Source organism: Pan troglodytes, chromosome 5, assembly GCF_028858775.2.
Source record: "Pan troglodytes isolate AG18354 chromosome 5, NHGRI_mPanTro3-v2.0_pri, whole genome shotgun sequence".
NCBI lineage: Eukaryota > Metazoa > Chordata > Mammalia > Primates > Hominidae > Pan > Pan troglodytes.
Genome location: NC_072403.2, coordinates 161,725,766 through 161,744,965, shown reverse-complemented (window position 1 = coordinate 161,744,965; position 19,200 = coordinate 161,725,766). Strand labels below are relative to the sequence as shown.

General features: G+C 42.4%; 1 protein-coding gene across 3 annotated transcripts in view; it reads left to right on the top strand.

Moving 5' to 3' along the window:
* The window catches only part of LRP11 (LDL receptor related protein 11), a 45,922-nt gene extending 27,515 nt beyond the window's left edge, over nucleotides 1-18,407 (top strand). For 2 of the 3 annotated variants that reach the window (XR_010157788.1, XM_001173426.6), the window contains 3 exons: nucleotides 888-1,100; nucleotides 10,843-10,938; nucleotides 16,500-18,407. Coding sequence is in view for 2 of the 3 variants with exons in the window: in XM_001173426.6 (XP_001173426.3) it covers nucleotides 888-1,100; nucleotides 10,843-10,938; nucleotides 16,500-16,654 (464 nt within the window). In the remaining variant the exon portion in view is untranslated. The remainder of the gene's footprint in view (nucleotides 1-887; nucleotides 1,101-10,842; nucleotides 10,939-16,499) is intronic. The other variant, XM_009452206.5, reaches the window with a different exon arrangement.
* The last annotated feature ends 793 nt before the right edge of the window (nucleotides 18,408-19,200 follow it).

The window sequence follows — 19,200 nt, the reverse complement described above, 5'->3', positions numbered from 1 at the left end:
AATATGTCTCTAAGTCTCAAATGTCAAATTTTCAGTATTGCTTATGTTTTTAATTTTTTTCAATTTTCCAGGTTCTTTCTATCCTAAAAATGCTGCATGTCATGTGCTTTCTTAAAAACTGAAGTGATTTGATGCTTTGTTTTGATAATTTTTTAAAGAAAATTTACGATACACCAGGGTGTGGCTAAGTCAGAGCTATAAATCAGTCTTATAATATCATACACATAGAAATACCCTGTAAGAAAGAAGAAAAACTGAAGAAAATGTAATGAAGTATGGATTTGAGGAAGGACGAAGAGTCTCAAAACCTTAAGTTTACGTTTAGTCTTTGTCCATTTCTTTTTTTTTTTCTTTTCTTTCTTTTTTTTATGAGACCAGTTCTCACTCTGTCACCCAGGCTGGAGTGCAGTGGCATAATCATGGCTCACTGCAGCCTCGACTTCCCCAGCCTTAGGTGTTTCTCCCACCTCAGCCTCCCCAGTAGCTAGGACTGCAGGCATGTACCACCATGCCCAGCTAATTTTTGTTAATTTTTTGTAGAGATGGGGTTTTGCCTTGTTGCCCAGGCTGGTCACAAACTCGTGGGCTCAAGTGATTGCCTACTTCTGCCTCCCAAGGTGCTAGGATTACAGGCATGAGCCACCGTGCTGGGCCCCGTCCATTTCTTTATGTGTAACATTTGGAAAGCTGACTATTGGAAGAAGAAAGAACAGATTACCCATTTGAAAATGTGAGAATAGATTTTTATGGTCCTCTGACATGTCTTAGATGAGTGGGCTGTCATATCCAAATATCCGTGATTTTAAATCAGCTGCAGATGTAGTGTTTTTAGTATTAAAGCTCAGAAAAGAAATCCAGCAACTAACAGTAGCTCTTCCACACTTCAGTGGGCCTGGACCGCAAGATGGTAACCCACACGGCAGCTAGTCCTGCCCTGCCAAGAACCACAGGGCCGAGTGAAGATGCAGGGGGTGACTCCTTGGTGGAAAAGTCTCAGAAAGCCACTGCCCCAAACAAGCCACCTGCATTATCAAACACAGAGAAGAGGAATCATTCCGCCTTTTGGGGACCAGAGAGTCAAATCATTCCTGTGATGCCAGGTAAGGATTCACGGTGGGTTCTCAACGAAGAACCTTGTTTTCTGTAGCCAAACTTGGCTCACAATTAAGTTTATGTTTGAAGAGTGTTAAGGAAGTATCTTGAAATAAGAGTTAAAATTAAGAATTTGGCCAGAAAGGCGGGGGGAAATCTTGACATTTGCACTAATTTGTAGTAAGGGACACTTACTAAATACACTCATATACCTACTCCAGAGATACCAATACATTTATTTGTAAATACATTAACACTTAGCTTACATAAACCAATACCCAAAGTGTTAAATTTTAGGTTGTTTTGAGATGAAACAGCATAACCATTATGTATTTGTGTAAATCCTCTTCACCCAAGCAAGTGAACATTTAAACAAGTTGTCTTGAAAGAGATGCATGTGCTAGTAATTCAACGTTATGCCTCCAATTTAACTAAATCTATCACTAAAAAAAGTAAGGCTAATGAGATTTATTTTTTTTTTTTTTGAGACAGGGTCTCACTCTGTTTCCCAGGCTGGAGTACAGTGACGCGATCACAGCTCACTGCAGCCTCAACCTCCCAAACTCACATGATCCTCCCATCTCAGCCTCCTGAGTAGCTGGGACTATAGGCGTAGTAGCTGGGACCACCATGCCTGACTAATTTTTGTATTTTTTATAGAGACAAGGTTTTGCCATGTTGCCCAGGCTGGTCTTGAACTCTTGGGCTCAAGCAATCTGCCCACCTCGGCTGGCCTCCCAAAGTGCTAGGATTATAGGTGTGAGTCACTGCACCTGGCCTAAAATACATTAACATGACTAAAGCATTACAGAATTTAGCCAGATGCAGTGACTCACCTATAATCCCAGCTACTCTGGAGGCTGAGGCAGAAGAATTGCTTGAGGCCAAGAGTTTGAGACCAGCCTGGGCAACATAGTGAGACCTTGTCTCAATCAGTCAATCAATAAGTATTACAGGATTCCATCATTTTTTACACACTTATTATTTGCATGATTATGTGACATGAGACAGAAATAGAGATTATCACATTTCCAAAAGCTTTTGTAATGTCTTTTAAGACTCTGCATAAGTTGTATTGAAATAACCTGACATGATTTTAGTAAGTTTATTAAGAAAAATTTTTGTTCATTGTACAAGATACGGAAGATGCAAAATAATTTAAGAAGGAAAGTGAATTTAAAATACCACCTCTTTTGAAAACTGCTTTTAATATTTGTTATATTTCCTTCCACTCTTGTTTATGTGCCTTGTAGATTTTAAGTGCCTCCATAAAAATATGTCTGCAAAACATTGCATTCTATCAGGGGCTTTTCTTTCTGAGTTTTGGTTAAGAACGCTGCCAAGTGTCTGCTTTTTTGGTCCATTCCTGGTTGGTACTGCCACCTACTGGTAAAATCGGTCACTACATGCAAGCCTTTGGATGTGGTTTTAGTGGGTTTTCTCTGCTTAAGATAGTTTGTATGGAGAAGAGCATCACAATCTAAGAAACAGAGTTGGGCAGACCAGGCATCTTTGGCAGGACTGCCGAAGGGGTGAAGAGTTTATGGAGAGATCTGTGTTATCAGAGGCCAGGATGGATGAATTCCTACCACATTACTGTGGTGGAGAGAACCACGTGAGCATGAACAAATTAGCTGAAAGTAGAGTCGAGACCAAAGCCCAGGTCTTGGCTCTACCTTTAGAACCTTGAATAAGTCACTTCATATCTCTGGACCTCAGTTGCCTCATCTGTTAATAAGGGACTTCAACCAGATGTCCTCCAAGGTGCTGTCCAGCACTGAGGAATGATAAATAGGCTGACATTCATACTTTACCCCATGAGCCCTTACCCATGCTAGGTGTTACCCATTGGTCCCAGCACTGTCCCGTGGGGAATGTGGACTTAGCTCAGAATCCTTTTGAAAATAGTGCTCCAGGCTAGAAGCCATTATTCTCAGCAAACTAACGCAGGAACACAAAACCAAATACTGCATGTCCTCACATTAGAAATGGAAGCCGAATGATGAGAACACATGAACATATGGAGGGAAACAACACACACTGGGCCCTGTCAGAGGGTGGGAGGTAGGGGGAGGGGGAGCATCAGGAAGAACAGCTAATGGATGCTGGGCTTAATACCTAGGGATGGGATGATCTGTGCAGCAAACCACCATGACATGTTTACCTGTGTAACAAACCTGCACATCCTACACATGTACCCCGGAACTTAGAAGTTGGAGGGAAAAAAAAGAAAATAATGCTCCAGGCTGCCACCTGCGGCTGATGGGAGTCAGCACCCAATTTCCAATCTATTTATGATCTCTCCTTTTGCTTTTTGATAATCAGCCTTTGGATTTGGTTATGAAGATGTAAAGAATGGTCTTTCACAGATGCAGAGAGATTAGATGTACAGTTATTATATTAGGGTTTTTTCTAATTATTAAAATAATATGGATTTACTGTAGAAAATATAGAAAAATACAAAGAAAGTTAAAAGCATCTAGCAAAACTCACCATTAAAATTTTGTCGCATTTTCTTCTGGTTACTTCTATTCATACACATATACATATTTATTCATTTTTAACAAAAGCAGGATAATGCTTTTATAAAACTTTTTTCTTACTCATGAGCATTTTCATGTATTATTAACTATTCATCAAAAACACACTTTTTGAAAGTCCTGGGGTGAAGAAAGTGGGAAGAAAAAAACAAAACTCTGAAAATGTTAGAAAGAGCCCTCACATCCTGTAGTTTCTGTTCAGACAGTAGCTGTCCCTGCCCTCCCCCTCTGCTGTCCCTAAGACCACCAGACTAGAGTCCTCAGCCTCTGATTTCATGTAAGTTAAAGACCCATAAGTAGATTTAAAAGTGCATTATTGGCCGGGCGCGGTGGCTCACGCCTGTAATCTCAGCACTTTGGGAGGCCGAGGTGGGCGGATCATGAGGTCAGGAGATCGAGATCATCCTGGCTAACACGGTGAAACCCCATCTCTACTAAAAATACAAAGGCCAGGAACGGTGGCTTACACTTGTAATCCCAGCACTTTGGGAGGCCAAGGCAGGCGGATCACCAGGTCAGGAGATCGAGACCATCCTGGCTAACATGGTGAAACGCTGTCTCTACTAAAACTACACAAAATTAGCTGGACATGGTGGCGGGCACCTGTGGTCCCAGCTACTCGGGAGGCTGAGGCAGGAGAATGGCGTGAACCCGGGAGGTGGAGCTTGCAGTGAGCCAAGATCGCACCACTGCACTCCAGCCTGGGCGACAGAGCAAGACTCCGTCTCTAAAATAAAATAAAAAAATAAAAATAAAAATACAAAAAATTAGCCGGGCATGGTGGCGGGCGCCTGTAGTCCCAGCTACTTAGGAGGCTGAGGCAGGAGAATGGTGTGAACCCAGGAGGCAGAGCTTGCAGTGAGCTGAGATTGCGCCACTGCACTCCAGCCTGAGCAACAGAGCGAGACTCCATCTCAAAAGTACATTGTTGTTCATGACACATGCCTGGGTTTTAAGAAGACCATCAGCTAGTACAATAAATATGAATGAGTTAAATTCACTGCTGCCTCCTTCCTGCACAGACATGTGGTGAGGACAAATAAGACTTAGCTCGGCTGGGCGCGGTGGCTCATGCTTGTAATCCCAGCACTTTGGGAGGCCGAGGCAGGCAAATCACGAGGTCAGTTCGAGACCAGCCTGGCCAACATGGTGAAACCCCATCTCTACTAAAAATACAAAAAATTAGCTGGGCGTAGTGTCAGGCACCTGTAATCCCAGCTACTCAGGAGGCTGAGGCAGGAGAATCACTTGAACCCAGGAGGCGGAGGTTGCAGTGAGCCAAGATTGCGCCACTGCACTCCAGCCCAGGTGACAGAGGCACCACTGCACTCCAGCCCAGGTGACAGAGTGAGACTCCATCTCAAAAAAAAAAAAAAAAGACTTAGCTCATGGAAGACTTGTTAACAAGATACTAAGATTAATACTAACAGTGTAGCATGCAAAGTAGTGAGATGTAGTTTTTCACCTATCACATTGACAGTGATGAAGAATTATAATAATTAATGTTTCTAAGAGTAGAGAGAAACAAGTCTCACATTCTGCTGGTAGCAATGCAATTAGTACGTCCTTCCAGAGGCCAGTTTCTGAAGGCTTAAAACTATGTATATGATCGGGTGCAGCAGCTCACACCTGTAATCCCAGCACTTTGGAAGGCCAAGGTAGGTGGATTGCTTAAGGCCAGGAGTTCTAGACCAGCCCTAGCAACATGGCAAAACCCCATCTCTACAAAAACTACAGAAATCAGCTTGTGGTATTCACCTGTAATCCCAGCTACTTGAAAGGCTGAGGTGGGAGAATCGCTTGAGCTTGGGAGGTCGAGGCTGCAGTGAGCTGTAATCCCACCACTGTACTCCAGCCTGGGTGACAGAGTAAGACCTCATCTCTAAAACAAAACTATGTGTGCCTTGACCCAATTGTCCCACTTTTGGGGATTTATTCCACACAGGTTACTGAGGATAAAATGAAGGTATGTGCAGACATTCAGTTACACCAGCGAATGCATGCTCAGTACACTCTGAGCCACCGGGCAGGAGGAGCACAGAGCTCCAGTGTGGCCTGTGTTTGCTCAGCATGTAAAGGCACAATGGCTGGATTGTTGACCATGGTCATAGCCGTAGGGCCTGTTCTCTGTGTGGTCCATGTCATTCATTAACAATTCCACCCTCTTGTATCCAAGCTACCCCGAGGAAAGAAATCTGGTTTCCAGCCCTACAAAGGGCTAGAAAAGTGGTGCTACATCCACATTCACGTGGAATCTGATTTTTTGAAACTTGAGAATTCCTGGGCATGTTAAAGTATTTCTTCCGGATCATGCCTGCATGCTCTATGGCAGCTGGAAATGAAATGAAAACAGCTTCCATCCAGCTGCCAATTCCCTCTGTGAATGTGTCGCCATGCATAGTAAACATAATACATTCAGAAGAAAGGAAAAATGGTCTCCTAAGACATGTAACTCTTCCAGAAGGATCATTACCAAAAGTAACTATTTCCAGAAGCAAGTGATGTCATTGTTTTGTTTTGTTTCGATTCGCCACACTGGCTAGAGCCTGTGATTGGATGTGTGAAAGTGAAGCATTTCTCTATGGCGTTCCTTATGCTGAAATCTAGGAAAAATGAATCAGGCAGACTGGGAAATCATAGGGAATTCCTCATGGAATGTAAACAGCAGAAATTCACATTTCAGTTACCCAGAAGGCAGGGCCAGGTTCCTGGGTAATCCTAGAGTCCGGGGCAACTGCGCCTTCTGAAGTCTCCCATGCACACTGCCTGCTGCCTGATACCTGATCCCTCCCTACATCACCATCTTCCTCTCCCCAGGGAATAAGGGCATTTAAGAAAATGCTGTTTAAAAAAATTTTTTTTAAAGAAAGAAAGTGCTCTTTAATTTTGACAACTGAAGATTCAGAAAGAATTTGCATAGTTTTTTACATGAACCCACCTGTGAGGTTAGGTCCCTTTTGCAAGTACAGTTAGCCAATTTCTCTACTGCATCCTTAATAAAGCTTTGTCCAAAACCTTCCTAAAAATCATTTAAAAGTGTGTGATTTTGCCTGGGTATGAGTAAATAAATATAGTATTGACTTGGTTCTTGGAGTAAAAAACTCGTATTTGCTAGTTGTGACCTTGAGAGCAGTATGGTTCAATGGAAAACTGCTTTGGATCAGTCCTGGGTTCTAATTCCAGCACCACCAATTACTAGCTACTAGGTAATCAACTTCTCTAAACTTCATTTCCTTACCTGTAAGAGGATAATAATCTCAGCTGGGCACGGTGGCTCATGCCTGTAATTCCAGCACTTTGGGAGGCCACGGCGGGTGGATCACCTGAGGTAGGGAGTTCGAGACCAGCCTGGCCAACACGGAGAAACCCCATCTCTACTAATAATACAAAAATTAGCCAGGCGTGGTGGTGCATGCCTACAATTCCAGCTTCTCGGGAGGCTGAGGCAGGAGAATCGCTTGAACCCAGGAGGTGGAGGTTGCAGTGAGCCGAGATTGCGCCATTGCACTCCAGCCTGGGCAACAAGAGTGAAATTCTGTCTCAAAAAAAAAAAAAAAAAAAAAAGAGGATAATAATCTCTCATAATATGGCTACAAAGATTGCATGAGATATTATATGTAAATATAATTGATGTCTCTCAGTAAATGTTAGTGCTGTTTGAATTTTTGCTAGAACATTCAAGTCCAGTGGTATTCGCTAGGAAACCAGGGTAAGAGAGCGCCAAGTGTATAAGGCAGTTAATTCAAATAAAAAATAGAAATAGTGCAGTAGTGTTTCCAGTACTGTGTTCCTTTAAGAATTAAGATGAGCAAGCTCTCATCTTCATTGGGAAGAAACAGTGGGGTGAACATTGTAAATGCAGTTATCTTATGTTTTTTCATTGGGTGAAAGACAAACCAGTTAGTCCTCTGAAAAAAATCGGGAGTTGGTGAATTTTGGCACTTTGTTTTTATTCCTGGCTCATTTTTAATTTTATTTTTATTTTTATTTTGTTTTATTTTATTTATTTTTTTAGATGGAGTCTCGTTCTCTCACCCAGGCTGGAATGCAGTGGCGCTGTCTGGGGTCACTGCAACCTCCACCTCCCAAATTCAAGCGATTCACCTGCCTCAGCCTCCCAAGTAGCTGAGATCACAAGCGTGTGCCGTCATTCCCAGCTAATTTTTGTATTTTTAGTAGAGATGGGGTTTCACCACGTTGGCTAGGCTGGTCTCGAACTCCTGACCTCAAGTGATCCACCCGCCTTGGCCTCCTAAAGTGCTGGGATTACAGGCGTGAGCCACCATGCCCAGGCCCTGGCTTATTATTTTTAAAAAGTAGGACTTGAGTTTCCCACCATGTGATCTTCCCACTTCCAAATTTATTATTGGAGAGAGAGATAAAGCAGAATGCATAGGAGTTCCTTTGCAAGCTAACCTGGCAGTACGGCATGGGGGAGGAGGAAAGGGATGAAGGGAGAAGTGCCACAAGTGGTTTTTAGGTAATTTAGCAATTTGATTTCCAAGCTGTTTCAGGGCTGCTAGTTTTGTGTGTGCGGCTGCTGGATGGACTGTTTTGCATATCACTGATTTATATCTCTACAGAACAAATCTTGTGTTTCTTTTGGAGATCCACGAGCAACTGGCATTTGAAAAAATCAGGCATTATTGACTTTAAAACACAGTAATGTTTTCTATATCTCTACCAAGCAAAAGCTCAGGAACATTCACTGGAGTCTCTGTAGTAATCTAAACAAGGCTTACATTGAACCTTCAAAATGCTATTGAAAATATTCATATTTTTAGGTCAGGTGCTGTGGCTCACACCTGTAATTCCAGCACTTTGGGAGGTCAAGGTGGGAGGCTTGCTTGAGCTCAGGAGTTCAAGACCAGCCTGGGAAACATGGCAAAACCCCATCTCTACAAAAAAATAGAAAAATTAGTCAGGTGTGGTGATGCTTACCTGTAGTCCCAGTTAGTTGGGAGGCTGAGGTGGGAGGATCACTTGAGCCTGGGAAGTCGAGGCTGCAGTGAGCTGAGATTGCACCACTGCACTCTAGCCTGGGCAACAAAGGGAGACCCTGTCTCAAAAAAAAAAAAAGAAAATAAAACATACTCATATTTTCAATATGGATATCAACACCATGAAATTTGCACCATAAAAGCAGTGGTTAAATATGTACCTATTAACTACCTCACCCCTGAGAAAAAGTGTAAAAATTACTTGCGAAAAAAATTGCACTCTGGTCTGTCTACTAGCAGTAAAAATATAATAAAATAAAAAAGCTGCATGGTCTTATTTTTCTGTATTAAATAGTGCTTTCCTATGTCAGCAGCTGTTTACAGTACTTCTAGTATAGCTTCCTAGGCCAGAATCATATATAATAAAATCTTTTTTTTTTTTTTTTGAAAAGGAGTCTCACTCTGTTGCCCAGGTTGGAGTGCGGTGGCACGATCTTGGCTCACTGCACCCTCCGCCTCCCAAGTTCAAGTGATTCTCCTGCCTCAGTTTCCCAAGTAGCTGGGATTACAGGCGCCCACCACCATGCCTGGCTAATTTTTTTTTTTTTTTGAGACGGAGTCTTGCTCAGTCGCCCAGGCTGGAGTGCAGTGGCGCGATCTCGGCTCACTGCAAGCTCCGCCTCCAGGGTTCACGCCATTCTCCTGCCTCAGCCTCCCCAGCAGCTGGGACTACAGGCGCCCACCATGCCTGGCTAATTTTTTTTGTATTTTTAGTAGAGACAGGGTTTTGCCATGTTGGCCAGGCATGAGCCACTGCGTGTGGCCCTTATGTAATACAATCTTATAGAACTACCTGGCCTGGGATCAGGTATCATATAAGAGAACCCAGGTAGCTGGAGAGGTCCTTGGTGACCACTGTCGTGGCTACTGCAGTGAGTTGGACAGTAACAGAACTCTTTTTGCAGGGAAATCTGATCCTGCAGCCTATGAGCAATGGCTGTGCTTTCCTCATCTCTCTCCTTCTGTCTGAGCTCAGAGTTTATGGAGAAAGCCCAAATTATTGGCTGTATGTAGGACCAACATACATGGAACTTTCTAGAGTAACAAGACACAGTAGACTGTCCCCAAAGTGCCAGGATTATAGGCATGAGCCAGTGCACCTGGCCAACTTTGTGACTTAGTAAATTTGCAAAATGCAAGTTACCAAAGAATTTTATATACTACCTTTAAATAGTCTTATTTCATTTGTAGGAATTAGGAACATTTATGTTGATGCCATATGAGTAAAGAAGCTTTAAAAATTTTCTCAATAAAATTTGTCAGTAGATTATTTCTAATTCATTGCCATTAAGCATTGTAATACTCAAAAATCCCACTTGAGGCTGGGCATGGTGACTCACGCCTGTCATCCCAGCACTTTGGGAGGCTGAGGTGAGCGGATCACTTGAGCCCATCTGGGGAACATGGCAAAACCCCGTCTCTACTAAAAATACAAAAATTAGCGAGGCATGGTGGCACGCGCCTGTAATCCCAGCTACTCGGGAGGCTGAGGCAGGAGAATTGCTTGAACCCAGGAGGTGGACGTTGCAGTGAGCCAAGATCGTGCCACTGCACTCCAATCTGGGCAACAGAGACTCTGTCTCAAAAAAAAAAAAGTAAATAAATAATAATAATTTCCCCCTCAGTATTATAACTTAATAGTTAAGTAATATATCATTAAATTAGAAGTACTGGTCTCTACCAAGAAACCAGTTTGCATCCCAGGCCTGTGACCCACTTACTTGTGTGAACCTAGGTAGGAACCTGACTCTGAGCCTAACCAGAAAGAAAATTGAGCTATTTATACCTGCCATCCAGAGTTGTGGTGAGAAAGAGAAAGAGCATGTCTAAATGCCTATAGCCCATTGCTTATTCTTCAAAGAAAAACCTTTCTGGTTTCTGCTTTTCATGGCGTGATATCCAGAGACTCCCTGTGACTCTTCTAGCCTGAGATTTCCCTTCTCCAAGAGGCGTGGTGGTAGTTCCGGTGCAGGGTGTGTCTTCCGCTCTCTCTGTCGGTGGTTTCATATTAGCTGCGTACTTTGCTTTATTCAGTGGGTCACCTTAGTTATTTACTGCTTAACTATCAAACACAGGCCTTTGTTTAGTAGAGAAATAAACAGTTCTTCTCTAAGTCCATCTTAAAAAAAAATAAGGCTGTATTTTCACATTTGTTTCCTGAAGTTTCTGATGCATACACCTTCAATATATGTTCTCTTTCTTTTCTGCAGATAGTAGTTCCTCAGGGAAGAACAGAAAAGAGGAAAGTTATATATTTGAGTCAAAGGGTGATGGAGGAGGAGGGGAACACCCAGCCCCAGAAACAGGTAAACGTCTACCTTGGAAACCCTTTGCAGACTGTAGTCTTCTCAGAACTGCATGCCCTCTGGCTGAGGATATTCCCTGAGGCCATGAGAGCTCAGGACAGGAGCAGTCCGTCAGTGGACCGAAAGAACTGTCTCCTCGTTGCTTGTATTGCACTGCGTCTTGGGGCTCCTGATAGTAACCTTCCATCTTTGGACCTCAGCTGCCTTTTCTATACACCCTTCCAGGTGTGACACCTGTGGAAAATGTCATACTTGTGGCATGGTGGGAGAACACAAGCTTTAGAGTCAGATGCCACAATTCAAATCCTTGCTCAAAGCTGGGCACAGTGGCTCACGCGTGTAATCCCAGCACTTTGGGAGGCCAAGGCAGGAGGATCGCTTGAGCTCAGGAGTTCAAGACCGGCCTGGGCAATATGGCAAAATCCTGTCTCTACAAAAAATACAAAAATTAGCCAAGTGTGGTGACATTCGCCTGTAGTCCCAGGGAGGCTGAGGTGGGAGGATCACTTGAGCCTGGGAGGTCGAGGCTGCAGTGAGATAAGATTGTGCCACTGCACTCCAGCCTGGGTGACAGAGTGAGACCGTCTCAAAAAAAAAAAAAAAATTCTCACTTACCCACTAAACTGTATGACCTTGAGCAGGCTATCTTATCTCTCTGGATCTCAGTTTCCTCATTCGTAAGATGAGGATAGTAACAATACCTGCCTCATAGGGTTGCTGAGAAGAATATATGGGATAATTAATCTCAGGCATTGAATGCACTGTGTGGCTCATATGATGAGCCAAATATAGAAACGATGGCAGTTATTACTCAGTTATTTACGATGAAAGAAGAGTAAAGGTCTTAGAATACCTAGTTCTCTTTCCAGGTGCCCTAGTGACAAAGACAGAAGACAGCAGAAATGAGGGAAGGGTGTAGGAAGTAGAATATTTACTAAGTGGAAGAAGAATACAATAATTTCTTTAATTTTGGTTGATTTTAACTAGGAAGAAAAGACTTTGGACACCATCCTTTAGAAAGGCAGGCTTTAGTCTTAAATCCCACAAACTAGTAAAAGAAGCTTTAGAAGAACAAAATATAAGCTTAAGTTATAAACATTGAGAAAACTTTCTTTTTACCCTATTTATAATATCAGGACAATATTAAAATATAATGTTTAAACAATAGATAGCTAAGAATAATCCAGATGTCAAGTACCTGGGTGACCCCCTTGGTCTGCTGGCCTCCTGGACTTAGCCTGTCCCAAGATATTTGAATAAAAGGGGCCCTGTCCCCTATCAAGGGAAGAGGGAAACCAGCCTGCCTCTTGCCTCCCCACACATATGTATCCAGAGAGTCTCAGCTCTAGTTGGCTGTTGCCTATTCTGTTTGTTACATATTTTTGTTTTGTTTTGTTTTTGAGACATCGAGTCTCACTCTGTTGTCCAGGTTGGAGTACAGCGGCGCGATCTCAGCTCACTGCAGCCTCTGCTTCCCGGGTTCAAACGATTCCCCTGCCTCAGCCTCCCTAGTAGCTGGGATTACAGGTGCATGCCACCACGCCTGGCTAATTTTTGTATTTTTAGCAGAGATGGGGTTTTGCCATGTTGGCCAGGCTGGTCTCAAAACTTCTGACCTCAAGTGATCCGCCTGCCTCAGCCTCCCACCATGCTGGGATTACAGGTGTGAACCACTGTGCCCAGCCTGTTACATATTTTAAATGTCACCCCCATTCATATGAACAGAATACATAATTCATCACCTTAGCTGGTTACTGAGAATAGCATCATGGTGTGTTTTAGAAGGAGCTAGAAAGTTGTAAATCTCAAATTATCCAAACTAAGCCAACTAAATATTAAAAGTCAAGAATAATTTTCAATATTCTGGCAAGTACTTTTGGGAGATTTCATTTTCCTTGTCATAAAAGCATTAAACAGGAATCAGATCAGACAGTTCAGCAGCCTCATATCTGACTTAGCAAATAGAACATTTTCCCAGATCTCGTCTGTTTTATTGTTACCATAGCTAAACCTGAGTCCCGGCATTGGGATTGGCATCTTCAACCACAGCTTCATAACCCTTTAGCCTAAATGCTGATGCTCATCTTTAAGCAAGTCCCCCGGACTGGGGCTGGGTGTTGCGGTCCAATTCATGAGAAATGATTTGGGGTTCCTGGGGTTTTCTGTGGGTATTGACCAAAGTCTCTTTTTTTGTCCTGTTCCTTTGTAACATATGCAACTTATAGGAAGGTGGAGGGAGAATGACACCTTGGGGCCAATTAGCCTTGTCAGAACTTCTTTCATCAGGTGGAGACTAGGAGGCAGTAGTAGCTACTGAGGCCCCAAACTGCTGGCATGGAGAGACCAGGCAGCCATCTTGACACCTCCAGAACTGCTGTGTATGGAATGAGACAGCCATAGAATCCAATTCCAGTCCATAGGGTTATCACCGATTTGTATCTTTCACAATTCTCTGGAGGAATGCTGGCCTCTTCCAGAACTTTGTTTGATACCTAACAGTCTCTAAAGCAGCTTTCCCATCCCCTCCTCCGGCAACCAGACACTTTCAAACTGTTCTTGAGAATCTTGTTCAGGAGTTTTACCTGGGATTCTAAAAATACACCAGAGTTGAAGTGCCATGAGTGTGTCATCAGCTCCAGGTCCTCTTGCCTTCAAGAGGCGGCCAACTATACCTGGGACCAGTTTTAAGCCCAGTAAATCAAGACTGTCTGGAGTGAACTTCCTCAGCTACCTGCCCCCCAAATGTAAAAACTCATCTGGTTGCATTCACCCCTCTTCCTCCCCTCCAGTACTAAAGGAAGAGGTGTCCCCTCTTTCCAAGTTCTCTCTCCCTGATCTGGCTAAAGCCCCTGATTTCCTCAGGTTCATTTCTCATCATCTCCTAGCTCTCCCATGTTTTTCATCTCTGTTTCTTTACTGGCTCATTCTCCTGACTGTGATCATGTTCAGATTTCTTAATATGTAAAGAAACAAAGTAGCATCCTCCATCTTCTGTACTCCCATAAATGAATTACCAATTGCTAAATCCAGGGGGCTCTCCAGGCTTCACCTCACTTGACATTTCCTTAGCATTTGATTCAGCTGAGGACTTTCTTCTTGGACGTCTCTTTCCTCAGCTTCCAAAAGCCCACTCCCTACTATGGCGGTCGTCCTCCTATTTCTCTGACTGGTCTTCTTCTGTTTTTTTTGGTCCTCTGCTTTTGTCTGCCCTCTAAATGCTGGTGTTTCCCAGGACCTTGTTCCTGGCTCACCTTTCTTCTTCCTTTCTCTCTGGCTGTCCTACCCCCTATCGTACTGCAGCTACCACCTTTATGCTAAAGGCTCCCACATATTTAGGCCCAGCTAATCCAAAAGCCTAAGAGAAAATTCCACCTGATCGCTGATAGGCATCTCAATCTGAAAATGTCAAAAAATAAACTTACCTCCTTCAGCCACCCAACAGTCTCTATCATACATCAAAATCACTCAAGCAAAAATCCTACAGACCAGGTAGATGGACCACCTATTTTATTAATACATCTATGCTTCATATATAATTCTATCATAGTAAGGATAACACTTTGTTGCATTTTTTCCCATTTAAATGTCTGTCTACCCAGACTTATTCGTTCAAAAACTGTCTCATTTACATTTTGTAGAAGTAGAGTACCATAGTGGATAGAACCACAGGCTCTGGGGCTGTCCTGTCTGGGGTTATTTGCTAGCTCTGCCACTTAACAATCTTAGACAAGTCACTTCAGTCTCTCTCTCTTTTTTTTTTTTTTTTTTTGAAGACAGGATCTTACTTTGCCACCCAAGCTGGAGTACAGTTTAAGAGCTCACTGAAGCCTCTACCTCCCAGACTCGAGTGATCCTTCTGCTTTAGCCTCCCTAAGTATTGGGATTATAGGCATGAGCCACTGTGCCCAGCCTCACTTCTCTTTTTTTTTTTTTGAGATAGGCTTTCACACTGTCACCCAGGCTGGAGTGCAGTAGCCTGATCATGGCTCATAACAGCCTCAACTTTCTGGGCTCAGGTGATTCTCCTACTTCAGCCTCCCGAGTAGCTGGGACTGCAGGTGCATGCCACAACTGGCTAATAATTTTTTGTAGAGACAAGGTCTCGCCATGTTGCCCAGGCTGGTCTCGAACTCCTGGGATCAAGCAATTTGCCCACCTCTGCCTTCCAAAGTGCTGGTATCACAGGCCTGAGCCACCGTGCCTGGCCCTCACTTCATTGTTGATGCCTTAGCTCCCTCATTTGTAAAATGGGGATAATAATAGCACCAACTTATGTGGTGGTTGTGAGAATTCAATGATTTAAGCTATAAAGCTGGTATTCTTGGCCTGAGCTTATCTTGAGGGAGGTGGTATTTATTTACAAATAAAAGGATTATCAGCACTTAGCTCAGTGTCTGGCACATGGAAGAAGGCTTTTAATGAATGCAGAATGAATGAATAAATGAGAGCAAATGGTATAGAATGAGCCTACACAAAGGAGATGTTTCTCCTCTAGTTCTACCAGTTGGCAAGATCCCTACAGCTAAAAACAGTTCCACCATACAATCTCCACACCTGGCCTGGCCACAGTAGATCAGACTAAAAATAGAGCCTGCTAAGCTTGATAAAAAAGACTGATATTGGCACACCCTGTCCTTCCAGACTCCTGCAAGCCTTGCTACTTCTACTCTGGTGTCTAGAATCCACCTCACAGGAAAAACTAAAGAAATGTTTTCCTTTAATGTCCAAAATCACACCAGCATATTTGGAAGTTAGTTTTCAACAAAGGTTCTACTGACTGAGTCAGTTCCCTGGATTTAGAAAGGAAATAAATTTCTTAAGCCCTAACTAGAACAAGAAATCAGGAGTTAGTTCATACTTAGTTGAAGAATGATCATGTATGAATTCATAAATATAGTCAATGACTACAACAAAAAAATTTCGTGATCAGAATGCCTATTTCAGTTGGATATGAGTGATCAGATGGTAGTATGTGTACCCATTGATGCCATACAAATTTTGTAGGAAGCTGGTAGAGAATTTGGTTTTAAAGAGGTCTGTGTTGGCCGGGCACGGTGGCTCACGCCTGTAATCCCAGCACTTTGGGAGGCCGAGGCAGGTGGATCACGAGGTCAGAAGTTCGAGACCAGCCTGGCCAAGATGTTGAAACCCCGTCTCTACTAAAAATACAAAAATTAGCTGGGCACAGTGGCAGGCACCTGTAATCCCAGCTACTCGGGAGGGGAATCGCTTGAACCCAGGAGGTAGAGGTTGCAGTGAGCCGAGATTGAGCCATTACACTCCAGCCTGGGCAACAGAGCAAGACTCCATCTCAAAAAAAAAAAAAAAAAAAAAAAGTCTAGGTTTGGGACCTGAACCTACAACTTACAGCCTCCTAGGCAAATAAGCAAATTACTTAACCTTGGTACACCTTAGTTAATCTGCAAAATAGTGATAATACTAATAACAATTTGTTTGGATTAAATAAAATAGTGCATGCAAAGCGCGTATCATATAGTGACCAGTAGCTGTCACTGTGACTAATCACTGGCTTGCCCTCTTCATGTCTAACCTTCTCAAAGGTGCAGTGCTACCCCTGGCGCTGGGTTTGGCTATCACTGCTCTGCTGCTTCTCATGGTTGCATGCCGACTACGACTGGTGAAACAGAAACTGAAAAAAGCTCGTCCCATTACATCTGAGGAATCGGACTACCTCATAAATGGGATGTATCTATAGTAATGTAATTTCAATACCTTGGGGCAGGGACATGTTTTGTTTATAATTTATACATCTATTAAGTTCTGGATATTTACAGCTTCTTTTGTTTTTAATTGGGCCAGAAGATTCTGCAAATCCCAAATCTTTCTTTATTATTTATTGTAAAAAAATGTTCCTTAGGAAGTCATAAAATATTTTGAAATTTAGAGAGGAATTCATGATTAAAGATTCCTAAAAATATAATTCTGATTTATGTAAGCTGTCCCTGAAAATAGAAATGTGTACTTAGCTGAGAGAAAATTCAGCATCTCAGGAGGTGGTATTAGGATGACTGTGTTAACCCATTACCTTTTAGAAGCCAACTGTTGGCCCCTTACCATGCTGGACTGCTATAGGCCCAGCTTCCCCTTGTTCTGTGGCCCTTTTCTTCCTCCTTGAAGCTCCCAGTATTCTTTTTCTTTTCCCCTCTAAACCTGTTTCTGAGAGTGGATCTCAAGCGAGTTCATGCCTTCAATCAGATGTTACTTAGGGTGGGTATACCTAAATTATAAACCTTATGTACAAGTCAGTGAGCCTTAGGGAAGGTGAGTGTGGGTCCTTCCTAATCCCTCTGACATCATGTCATATAGGTGGCTGCCTCCTTAGACTGACCTTTGGGAGAAAAAAAAACCCAGACTTTGAATTAGTAACAGCTCTAAGATGGTCATGCAGTGAAATAGGAAATCAAGATGGAAGCAGAGAATCTGGCATGCCAAAAACTAACAGAAACTTAGTTGAAGGCAAAGAGAGCAAGGAGAACGTTTAATACTTCGTTACATCAAGTCAACACTGCTCCATGGTGAGAGCACAGCAACTCATTTATATATATATATAGCCTTTGTTGATGAAAAACGACAATTGAAGAGAGGACGTTGAGTGGATTCCTGGGTACAGCTTTTGTAAAAATGTCACCATGGCTTTCATCCAATGGGATGAGTCGATGTTTTTTAGTGCTATAAAATATTAGAATGTGCCATCAGCTAATGCCAGGCTTACGTATTTCTAGACCATAAAGCAGTTTTTCACAAATTCATCTTTATAGAAAACCAGCATCTAGCTTAGCATCTTTCCCCTTTTAATTTGTAGGCTTTTAAAGGCAAATCATTCCCACCATCACTTAATGCTGGGATTATACACATTCTAGAAATGATTCTGAGAGGAATGTATAGTATGGTGCCTATCTACACTCACATGATATTCTTATTCACGTTTTTTTTTACCATAAGTGGCAAATATTTTTAAATATTTGAAAAACACTCCAGAATCTAGTACACTTTATTTTTAGACTGAACCTAAAGTAGGTTGTTCTTTTAACAAAGGGTTTAATTTGGGTGGGGAATATAACATATCAAAATACATGAACAAATAGAAAGTTACTTCTAGAAAAGCAAAGAAATTGGGTATCATTTTTGTTTCTTGGGAAGCTAATTTTGTTGAATGTTTAGAATTGAGCAAAGATGTAAATTTTTGAAGGGCAATTTAGAAAAATTAACTTTGTGAATGAACTTAAGATGTCTGTACTCTATATGTGATGCTGTGCAGTTTGTTTTTATATGGAAAGATGTCAACTATAGCCATAACCAATAAAATAAAAACTGATGAGGCATGCAGCTTTCAGCACATCTTTTATACATGAAGAAATTAATTCTGTGTTGCTATGGTGTTGAAATATCCAAGATGTTCTGTATCTATGTAAACATGATTCCTTTAATAAATTGTATTTTATTATTAAGGCTTTTTTTCCTTTTAATATAATCATAAGTTGCTATTATTGACTGAGCTGTTACTGCATTATTTGGATTCAATCATACCAACCCTATTTTACAACGGGAGAAATTGAGTATTAGAGAAAGTGACATGCCCAGGGCCACATAAAGCATACTCGAGGGAAGGAGAATCAAGGTCTACAAAATATTTATATTATCAGGCAGACTGAATGTGACTTTTAAAAGTGATCTTACCTGTAGATTATCTGATTGAAGGAGTTCTGCATCTAAGACAATGGAAACATAATTTTAAAGGGAAAGGTGTCCACAATTTCTCTCTTTACATATCTTTTCCTAAGGCTCACTAACTCCTCCTGAACACTTAAAACTTACTTACTTTTTCCTTTCATTCTTAGTAGATAGCAGCTACTCCTCCAGCCTTCCACAGCATTTTACTGTTTCAAATCAGCTGAGTACCCAATACATTCTCTTCCGTAGGAAAATAACAGGATTTTTTTCATCTTGCTCCCAATGACTTCAAAACCTGTGTTCTGGCCCCACAACTCAGTGCCACTCAGCAACACCTCTCTTCAGTTACTGATGGCTGTTCACATTGCCCTTTACTAGATTTTCCTTTGACCCACACATAGAGATGCTCTTTTTCTTTTTTTGGAACCGAGTCTCACTCTGTTGCCTAGGCTGTAGTGCAGTGGCGTGATCTCACCTCAGCTCACTGCAACCTCCGCCTCACAGGTTCAAGCAGTTCTCGTGCCTCAGCCTCCGATTAGCTGGGACTACAGGTGTGCGCCACCATGCCCA